This window comes from Elephantulus edwardii, unplaced genomic scaffold, assembly GCF_000299155.1.
Source record: "Elephantulus edwardii isolate Elephantulus edwardi_28Jun2011 unplaced genomic scaffold, EleEdw1.0 scaffold00063, whole genome shotgun sequence".
Lineage (NCBI taxonomy): Eukaryota > Metazoa > Chordata > Mammalia > Macroscelidea > Macroscelididae > Elephantulus > Elephantulus edwardii.
Genome location: NW_006399813.1, coordinates 14,991,464 through 15,001,890, shown reverse-complemented (window position 1 = coordinate 15,001,890; position 10,427 = coordinate 14,991,464). Strand labels below are relative to the sequence as shown.

The 10,427-nt window shown below is 46.3% G+C and overlaps 1 protein-coding gene and 1 pseudogene across 1 annotated transcript in view; both read left to right on the top strand.

Moving 5' to 3' along the window:
- Nucleotides 1-541: 541 nt before the first annotated feature.
- On the top strand, nt 542-9,893 carry LOC102857940 (annotated as a pseudogene).
- Nucleotides 9,894-9,953: 60 nt separating this feature from the next.
- The window catches only part of SLC30A1 (solute carrier family 30 (zinc transporter), member 1), a 2,898-nt gene continuing 2,424 nt past the window's right edge, over nt 9,954-10,427 (top strand). Inside the window, exon 1 of the mRNA XM_006888009.1 lies at nt 9,954-10,422. Within this exon, the coding sequence (XP_006888071.1) occupies nt 9,954-10,422 (469 nt within the window). The remainder of the gene's footprint in view (nt 10,423-10,427) is intronic.

Sequence of the window (10,427 nt, the reverse complement as noted above, 5' to 3'; positions counted from 1 at the left end):
TCTCATTCCTGGCTGTTTGTCTCTTTATTATAAAATTATTCTATTCTTTGGGACCCTCGGTCTGCAACATACTGACTGCTGGTACCAACTGTATTGATTGTAAATCTAAGTAAGACAAAGTAGTTGACATTCTTAGTCTTCTTTCCATGTATCATGATGTTCCCTATCAGTACAATGGTGAGGACTTTTGTTTCTTACTGTTGAGATGCAATCTAGACTGAGGTCTGAAATGTTTAACCTTCTACAGCAAGTGTTTCAAGTCCTCCTCACTTTCAATAAGCAAGGATGTGTCATCTGCATCATTAAGGTAATTGATGAGTCTTCCTCCAATCCTAATAAAACATTATTCTTAGTAGAGTTCAGCATCTCAAATAATTTCCTCAGTATACAGATTAAATAGTTATGGAGAAAGGATATAACCCTGATGCACATCTTTCCTTGTCTTAAACCACCTGCTTATGTGAAACCTATACTTAGACCAGGAGGCAGTCATCAGAACTGAGCAAGGAGCACGGCGGCAGTGTCGCCAATCGCCACAGCCATGTCTTACCCCTCTGATGATTACGAGTCTGAGGCTGTTTATGATCCCTATGCTTATCCATCTGGCAACTATGATATGCACACAGGAGATCCAAAGCAGGACCTGGCTTACGAACGGCAGTACGAGCAGCAGACAGCAGACATATCAGGTGATCCCCGAAGTCAGCAAGAACTTCATCCAGTATTTCCATAAAATGGTCTCGGATTTGATTGACCAGAAGGTGTATGAGCTGCAGGCCAGTCGTGTCTCCAGCGATGTCATTGACCAGAAGGTGTATGAGATCCAGGACATCTATGAGAACAGCTGGACCAAGCTGATGGAGAGATTCTTCAAGAATACGCCTTGGCCCGAAGCTGAAACCATTGCTCCACAGGTTGGCAACGATGCCGTCTTCCTGATTTTGTACAAAGAATTATACTACAGACACATCTACACCAAAGTCAGCGGGGTACCCTCATTGGAGCAGAGGTTTGAATCCTATTACAACTACTGCAATCTCTTCAAATACATTCTTAATGCTGATGGTCCCGCCCCTCTGGAACTACCCAACCAGTGGCTCTGGGATATCATCGATGAGTTCATCTACCAGTTTCAGTCCTTTAGTCAGTACCGCTGTAAGACTGCCAAGAAGTCAGAAGGGGAGATTGACTTCCTCCGATCCAATCCCAAAATCTGGAATGTTCACAGTGTCCTTAACGTCCTTCATTCCCTGGTAGTCAAATCCAACATCAACCATCAGCTGGAGGTGTACACATGTGGAGGTGACCCCGAGAGTGTGGCTGGGGAGTACAGATGGCACTCCCTCTACAAGATGCTTGGCTACTTCAGCCTGGTGGGGCTTCTGCGCCTGCACTCCCTGCAGGAGGATTACTACCAGGCCATCAAGGTGCTGGAGAACATCGAGCTCAACAAGAAGGTAAATGCCACTTTCCCTGGCCTGTCTTCTCACAACCAGATATTCACCTGCTTTGAGAGAAATGCATTGATTGTGACAGTCCCAGGGTGAGGAAGCAGGACAAGTGGGAATGTAGACAGGGTGTGGTTTCTCTCTAATAACATTTTAACATACTTGGCAGTCTTTTGATTCTGTTTCAAAACTATAATGGCATTAAACTTTCAAATAACAATTAAAAAATAAAATAATAAATAACAGTAGAATGTAAAAAAAAAAAGAACTGAGCAAGGAAATACTCCATGATTCAAAACTGGAAATTGTACTCCATGGATGTGTCCTATCACCATACCTTTTCAATGTATATACATAACAGATTATTTGGGAGGCTGGGTTTTAATTAGGAGAAATGTGGCATCAGGACTTCACCACTGGGCCAATTGGGAGCATTGTGATGGATGGTGAAGAGATTGAGATTATAAACAGCTTTAGTTTGCTTGGCTCCACAATCAACACTCTTGCCACCAGGAGCCAGGAAATTAAAAGACAAATCACATTGGGAAAGTCTGCTGTCAGAAACCTCTTCAAAATACTGAAGAGTAATGATGTCAGTCTGGAGACTAGGGTGTGCCTTATACAGGCCATGGTCTTTGCAATCACTTGTTATGCATCAGAGAGCTGGACAATGACTAGGGATGACAGAAGGAGAATTGATGCCTTTAAGCTGTGGTGTTGGAGAAGAGTATGAATATACCATAAACCGCTACTAGAATGAACAGGTTTGTGCTAGAGAGGGTGAAACCAGGCTGCTCCTTGGAGGCAAGTATTCTGAACCTTCGTCTGACATACATTGGACATGTAGCAAGGAGAGACCAGTCCTTGGAGAGAGACACCATGCTTAGGAGGGTGGAGGAACAGTGCAGGAGAGGAAGACACTTAGTGAGATGGATTGATTCAATGACTGGGGTAATGGGCGTAGGCATGTCAGAGACAATGAGGTTGGCACAAGATAGAGCAGGGTTTAGGGCTGTTGTTCATAGGGTCGCTATGAGTTGCAGGCAACTCAATGGCACATACCAACAACAACAACAGTGTTTCTTTGTTCTGTTCACACAGAAGTCTCTTGGCCTAGACCTAGATTTCGCATGAGCATAATTAAATGTTCTGGATTTCACATTCTTCTCAATGTTAGCCATACTTTGTTATGATTCACATAGTTATATGCTTATGCAGAGGCAATAAAGCACAAATAGACATTCTTTTGGTATTTGCTTTTACCCAAGATCCATCTGATATCAGCAGTGATATTCCTGTTGCCATGGCTTCTTCTAAATGCAGCTCAAATATCTGGAAGTTCCCTGTCTGTGGTCTTTTCAGTCACTTACTATTGAGAGCTGGACAATGACTAAAGATGACAGAACTGATGCCTTTGAGCTGTGGGGTTAGAGAAGGGTGCTGAATATGCCATGGACTGCCAAAAGAAGAAACAGATATGCCTTGAAGAAGGTGTAGCCCAAGTGCTCCCTAGAGGCAAAGATGATGACATTTCATTTCACATACTTTGGGTATGTTGCTAGAGAGGTTATTCTTTGGAGAGGGAAAACATGCTTGGAAAGGTGGAGGGATGGCGAAGGAGAAGAAGTGCCTCAATCAAGTGGACTGACACAGTGACTGCAGCAATGGGCTTGAATGTGTCAGAGATTGTGAGGATGGCACAGGATAGGACAGGGTTAAAATCTATTGTTCATAAGGTCGCTTTGAGTTCTACTTAACTGGACAGCACCTAACAACAAGGATGACAGTAGGTAGGATGTCCATTTGTGTTTTATCAGCTATGCAAAGGCATTTGACTGTGTGGATCACAACAAATTGTGACTAACATTGTGAAGAATGGGAATCTTGAACCATTTGATTATTGTTGTTGTTGTTGTTATGTGCCGTCGAGTCGTTTCCGACTCATAGCAACCCTGTGCACAACAGCCCTAAACCCTGCTCTATCCTGCGCCAACCGCACTGCCTCTGACACACCCATCCCGATTGCCCCAGTCACTGAATCGATCCATCTCATAGAGGGTCTTCCCCTCCTGCGCCGTCCCTCCACCCTCCCAAGCATGATGTCCCTCTCCAAGGACCCGTCCCTCCTGGCAACATGTCCAAAGTATGTCAGACGAAACCCCAGAATCCTTGCCTCCAAGGAGTAGCTTGGTTTAATCCTCTCCAAGAAGAATCTGTTTGTTTTCCTGGCAGTCCATGGTACATTCAGTACCCTTCTCCAGCACCACAGCTCAAAAGCATCCACTCTCCTTCTGTCCTCCCTAGTCATTGTCCAACTCTCTTATGCATAACAAGCAATTGCAAATACCATGGCCTGTATCAGGCGCACCTTAGTCTCCAGAGAGACACTGTTGCTCCTGAGTACCTTTGAGAGGTCCCTAACAGCAGACTTTCCCATCGCGATATGCTTTTTGATTTCCTGACTGCGAGCGTTGACTGTGGAGCCGAGCAAACTGAAGCTGTGAACACTCTCAATCTCTTCGTCATCCATCCTGACGCTGCCAATTGGTCCAGTGACGAGAATCTTTGTCTTCTTGACATTGAGCCTCAGTCCATACTGAAGGCTGCAGTCCTTGACCCTTCGCAGCAAGTGCATGAGGTCCTCCTCAGTTTCAGCAAGCAGGGTTGTGTCATCTGCATAACGCAGATTGTTAATAGATCTTCCACCAATCCTGATGCCACAATTCTCCTCATAGAGCCCAGCTTCTCGGATAATCTGCTCTGCATACATGTTGAAAAGGTATGGAGACAAGATGCATCCCTGGCATATGCTCATGTAAAATCTTTATCTAGACCAAGAAGAGGGAGCTGGTGGCCTAGTGGCAAGAAGCTGTGTTGCAATCCTAAAGACACTTGGTTCAAGGCCACCGGCTGCTCTGCGGGAGAATGGGCAGTCTCCTCTCATGCAATTAACTAACTCTGAAAACCCGTCAGAGGGTCAGCTATAGGTTGGTTCCAATTCTATATTATACAACAACAGACCAAGAAGCAGTTGTATGAACAGAACAAGGGAACACTTCATAGTTTAAAATCAAGGAAGGAGTGCATTTGGGATACTTTTTCAATCAAGAAGTTGGATTTTATGAAGAATATTGTGGCATCAGGATTGGAGGAAGACTCGCTAACAACCTGCATTATGGTGATAACACAACCTTGCTTGCCAAAACTGAGAGGGACTTGAGGCATTTGTTGCCAAAGGTCAAGAACTACAGCTTTCAATATGGATTGCATCTCAACATCAATAAAACATAGATCACTACAGGGCCAATAGGCAGTATTATGATAGAGGGAGAAAAGATTGGGATTGTTAACAATTTCATCTTGCTTGGATCCACAGTCAACATCCTTGATCAGCAGTCAGAAAAATCAAAAGATCAGTTGCTTTGGGAAAATCTGCTGTCAAGGACTTCATCAGAATACTAAAGACCAACATCCATGTAAAGACTAAGGTGTGCCTGATCGAAGTCACGGTTTTCTCAAAAGTTATGTGTCTGAAAGCTAGACAAAGACTAATATGACAGAACATGAATCAATGATTTTGAGTTGTGATGCTGGAGAAGGGTATTTAACATACCATAGGCTGCCAAGAGAACAAACAGATCTATCCTAGAGAAAGTGGAATCAGGGTGCTCCTTGGAAGCAATGATGTTGAAATGCCACCTCACATACTTTGGACATGTTGCCAGGAAGGACCAGTTCTTGGAGAAGAACATTCTATTTGGAAGGGTAGAGGGTCAGCACAGGAGTGGAAAATCCTGATGAGATGGATTGACATAGTGACTGTGACAATGGGATCAGTTCAGAGCCATTGTTCATGGTCAGCTATGAGTCACAGTCGACTTGACAGCATATAACAACAGTAGGGTAGAACTTGTATCCCACCCTAATCCTTTCTTCTTAATACAATAAATACTTCATCATGAAATGGGAGGGTATGGATGGAAGGGCCTCGTCAATTTATTGCACCACACTGTGGAATAATAAAGAAAATTGTCTGGTATGTGGCTGGCAAAAGCCTACACAAAGCAGATTTCTCAATGTTTACTGAGTTCAGCTGAACCTAAGAATCTATTAATCGAAGGGTTGGACTAGTAGTGACACAGAAGAAAGGCCTGAAGATCTGCTTCCATCAATTACAGCCAAGAGCAAGACATGATGGCAACAGGGTTGGTTTGGTTAATCATCTCCCAGGAAGGCCCTAAGTGTCACAGCTGGTGCTCAGTTACTAAAAGAAAGGTGACAGTTTGAACTCACCCAGAGTTGCTTCAGTTACCACTGCATGACAAGTATCTCCCTATCATATGCAAACATAACTTCAAACCTTCCTCCAATTGTTGTTATGTGCCATTGAGTCTGAACTGACTCATCTAGCAGGTTTTCAGAGGCAGTAAAGCATACCAGAGATTGCCTGTCTTTCTCCAGAGGAGCCACATGCTCTAGATTCGAACCACATGCCTTTGAGTTGGCAGAACAGCTCCTTACCACTAGGCCACCAGAGTTCACCTTTTTTCAATGAGCCCCTCCAGGATAAAAATTTAGGAGCCAGCTAGTAGTCAAATAACCTCTGGGGAGTAGCTTGAAAGCAGTTGGAAGATTAGACTACTATTTTGATAATTTTGTTCACAAATGGGAGCTGTAGTGCCCTATTTAAGAATATAGAATCTTCTAATTATGAGAACACTCAAAGAAGAACCAGTAAGGAGCCCACAAACAGGGTAGTCAGTCCTTTAGTATCTAAATATACTGAACTGGGAAGTACTGAAACCAAAACCCAACTAAATGCAGTGGAGTTGATTTCAACTCATAGGGACCTCATGTCTTTTTTAAGACCCTGTAAGTTCTATAAGTAGAACTGTGTTCTGTATGATTTTCATAGTCAAGACTTTTCAGAACCACATGTCAGTGGCCAAGCACTAGGCTGCTGATGGGAAGGTCTGTGGTTCTAATCCACCAGGTGCTTTTAGGAGAAAGAAGTGGCAGTTAGCATCTGTAAAGATTATAGTCTAGAAAGCGTTACGGGGCAGTTCTACTCTGCCCTATAAGGTCAATAGACATTGAAATCAATGAACAAAAATAGGTTTGGGGGATTTAGGTTTTACTAGAAAAAGATAAATTGTCTATATCAAAGGTGAGGAGTTTTCTGAAATCTTAAAACCCATAAACCAACTTCTTAGTACTGTCACTGTCAAAACTTCTCAGCAAATTCAGCACATTAAAAATGGAATATTTATTAATATTAGTAAAGGGAAAGGCAAAATAGAATGAATGAATAATCAGATACTGTGGATAATCAAATGTTATGGGATAAAATGTACCTGAATGATTGATTGAAAAATAATAAAACTAAATTTTCACTCAAATCACATATTTTTTTTACAGTTAACCAAAAAACATTTTTATTTTGGTCTTCAAACAGCAAACTGCTTATTTTCCTCTCAAGATAATCATGACTAACTTTTAAAAATTGGCATTTACAATTTATCTCAAAACATTTCCCCCTAACAAGGAACTTAGCATTAAAGGTTTTAAAGATTAAAAAGGGTTTTTTTTAAGTCCATTTTGTTGCCTTTATAAAACAAAACAGGAGCTAGCATTCAGCCAAGAAAATCCACTCATACTTCAAGTCCTTCTTCTCCAGGAACCAGCACTGTTATATTATTTCCATTGAACAGAATCTGATCTAATTTCATAATTCTTCTTCCTTCTGGTGTGATTTCAAAGTCAGTGACATCTTCCAAGACCAGACTGACAAAGTCATCAAAACCTAGAGGTGTGCCAACAATTTCCTTATCACTCTTCATCATAACACAAATCCTTAATCCTATACATTTGTCCACAAGTTCTAGCAGCAGTAGTTGCGACAGGCTACTGGTAGCGTTAGGCTAGTGGTAGCATTAGCCTCCATGGCAAGCCAGAAGTGGCCTGCCCAAATCACATTTTTTTTTTAAATTTTATTATTTTGTTTGTGCATGTGTGTGTGTACCGTCAAATTGGATCTGACTGGTACAGGAGGAGATGGCCCCTCCTTCTCTGGCAGAGCATCTGGTGGATTCGAACTGCCTATCTCTGGGATTGCAGTGCAGCTTCTTGCCACTAGGCCACCAGAGCTCCCCCAAAACACAAATTTTTTTACAAAAAAATGGAGTTTACTATTTTGCCTTTAATTCTTCCCCCTCCTCCAACTTCCTCATCTGTTTAAGGCAACATTTTCCTTGTCAGTGGGTTAAATTTGTTGGAACTATTTTTAAGTCTCCTCAGTTTTCTCCTCTTCAATAGTCTCACACACATCACCATTGAGTCAGGTTCTATTTCCTGTGTCAAATTCCATCTCATATTGACCCTATAGGACATGTCACCAAACCCTATCAATTCTTCCTTTACAACGTTTTGGAAACTTTTCTCCAGCAGAACAGAAAGAGAACCTAAGGCTTCCCAGTCTGGATGAGAAACATGGAACAAATACAAGTGGAGCGTATGGGGGGAATAGGGATAATAAATAGATTTTGGCAATGCTTTTCTCCAAATGTGTTTGTTCTCCTGGCAGGGCACAGTATATTCAAATGTCCTTAACACTCTTCACCGACACACACCATAATTCAAAGGCATCAGTTCTTCAGTCTTCCTTTATTCATTTCCCAGCTTTTGCACATACATTCAAGATACCATGATGAGGTCGGGGCACCCTATTCCTCAAAAATGACATTTTTGCTTTTAATTCTTGAGGTCTTTGGCAGCAGATTTGTCTAATGCAGCAAGTCACTGCTGCTTTTATGTGTTGACTGTGGATCCAAGTAAAAAGAAAATTGTCGTTGATTGCCATCGAGTACAGCACAACTCATAGCGACCCTGTGAACAAAAGGCCTGAAGCTTTTCTATAACTATTGTCACTTATTAAAGTTCATAGTTTCTAGTGTTAGAATAATTCATCAAGAGTATTTTCATCCTTTTTTTTTTTTTTTAAATATGTTTTACGTTCGATTCTAACTGGCTTTCACTCTCCCCATAACAACCGCTACCATGTTCTACGGGTTGTAGTCTATAAATTAAATGTTTGTTAAATCATAGAACTTTAGAATTTGAGAGTCAGAAGGACTCTTTTTTTAAGATTGAGAAACAGAATTAGGAGAAAAATCAGTGACTGCCTGACCAAAGTCACAGAGCTGGGTCGATAAGGCAAAGACTATAAACCCCAGGTTTGCACGCTGGGCTTCTCCTGCCTGACATTCCAGAGGTCTCAAGGGTGATGATCGGGCTGATAGGCTTCACTGAAACATTACAAAGATTCCGTCCGTTCAGGCCACCTGCCAGGCTGCCCCAAGGATTAACTTGGCAGCTTGGTGTGGAGCAGAGCTACAAGTTGAGTTCAGCACTTGTTTAAGAGGCTGCCAGCATAGTCCGCAGGTTCTCTGGGAAGCAGGACGACCCAAAGGCCCTTTTCGCAGGAGCTTCTTTTCCCGACCCTTTCCTGGCTGTCTCCTGTCACATCGCCGCGGCGTGGCCCGCCCCCACGTGGACTCGGCTCAGAGGATCAAAGTCTGAACGCAGCTGGGTCCCCGCAGGTGTGTGCCGGGAGGGGATGACTGGCAGCTCCCCCGCGGCGGCGACCGAGGGTCCCCACCCGGCCCGCCCTTCCCCTCCCCTCGCCTCCCCCTCCACCCTCTTCTCCCCTCCCGCTGCACGCGGCACGCGCCCCCGACCCTCCCCCACGACGCAAGGCGCTGCACTCGGCCGGTCCCCCTGCCCACGCCCGGCTCCTGGATGGAAAGGCCCCGCCCCCATCAGTTGGCGTCGTGGCCCCGCCCCCTCCCGCCCCGCTGAGCAGCTATCCAATAGCGAGAGTGATAGGCGTGGCATAGAGGCTGTCGTGAGAGGGTCCTAACCAATAAGAAAGGGTAGCGAGCTTGGTGGGCGGGACATCGGGGCCTTGTCACGGTCGGGTCCGTGTGAAAACGGGGGTTCCGAGTGCAAAGCAAAGTTTTTTTGTAAACCGTCTGCAAAGGCGGGGGGGTTGAAGAAGGCGCCGGAGACGGAGCCGAGTGCAGTTATCGTCGCCGCCGCCTCTCAAGCCTTCTCCTCCTGAGCCCAAACCAAAGCGAAGACCCGGGTGGAGGGAGAGTCCGCTGAAGCTCCGAGCCTTCCCGGCGCAGAGCTACCAGTCACCCGCCGCCGCCGCCGCCCGCCTGCTCCTGCTCCGAGAGCTCCAGCTTCCCGCCGCCTCTGCCGCCCGTTGTGGGTGTTCAGGCTGCTGGGGCTGAGCCGGGCCTCGCCGCGGTCGCCGGCTCCGTACGCCTGAGAAGCAGCGCTCCCCGGCAGCGCCACCCCGCTCGGACGCCGGCCGGCGCGGGAGCTCGGCTTGACTCGGGCTCGCTCCCGTTCGGCCCCGGGAGTCCCGTCGCGGCTCCCTGAGCGCCCCGGCTTCGGGCAGTGCGCGGAGCCGTCCGCCCGCGCTCGGCGGGCCCCGCAGCCATGGGGTGCTGGGGTCGGAACCGAGGCCGGCTGCTGTGCATGCTGGCGCTGACCTTCATGTTCATGGTGCTGGAGGTGGTGGTGAGCCGGGTGACCGCGTCGCTGGCCATGCTCTCCGACTCCTTCCACATGCTGTCGGACGTGCTGGCGCTCGTGGTGGCGCTGGTGGCCGAGCGCTTCTCCCACAGGACCCACGCCACCCAGAAGAACACGTTCGGCTGGATCCGCGCCGAGGTGATGGGGGCCCTGGTGAACGCCATCTTCCTGACCGGCCTCTGCTTCGCCATCCTGCTCGAGGCCATCGAGCGCTTCATCGAGCCGCACGAGATGCAACAGCCGCTCGTGGTGCTGGGCGTCGGCGTGGCCGGGCTGCTGGTCAACGTGCTGGGGCTGTGCCTCTTCCACCACCACAGCGGCATCGGCCAGGACGCGGGCCACGGCCACTCGCACGGCGGCCGCGCCAAGAGCAGCCGG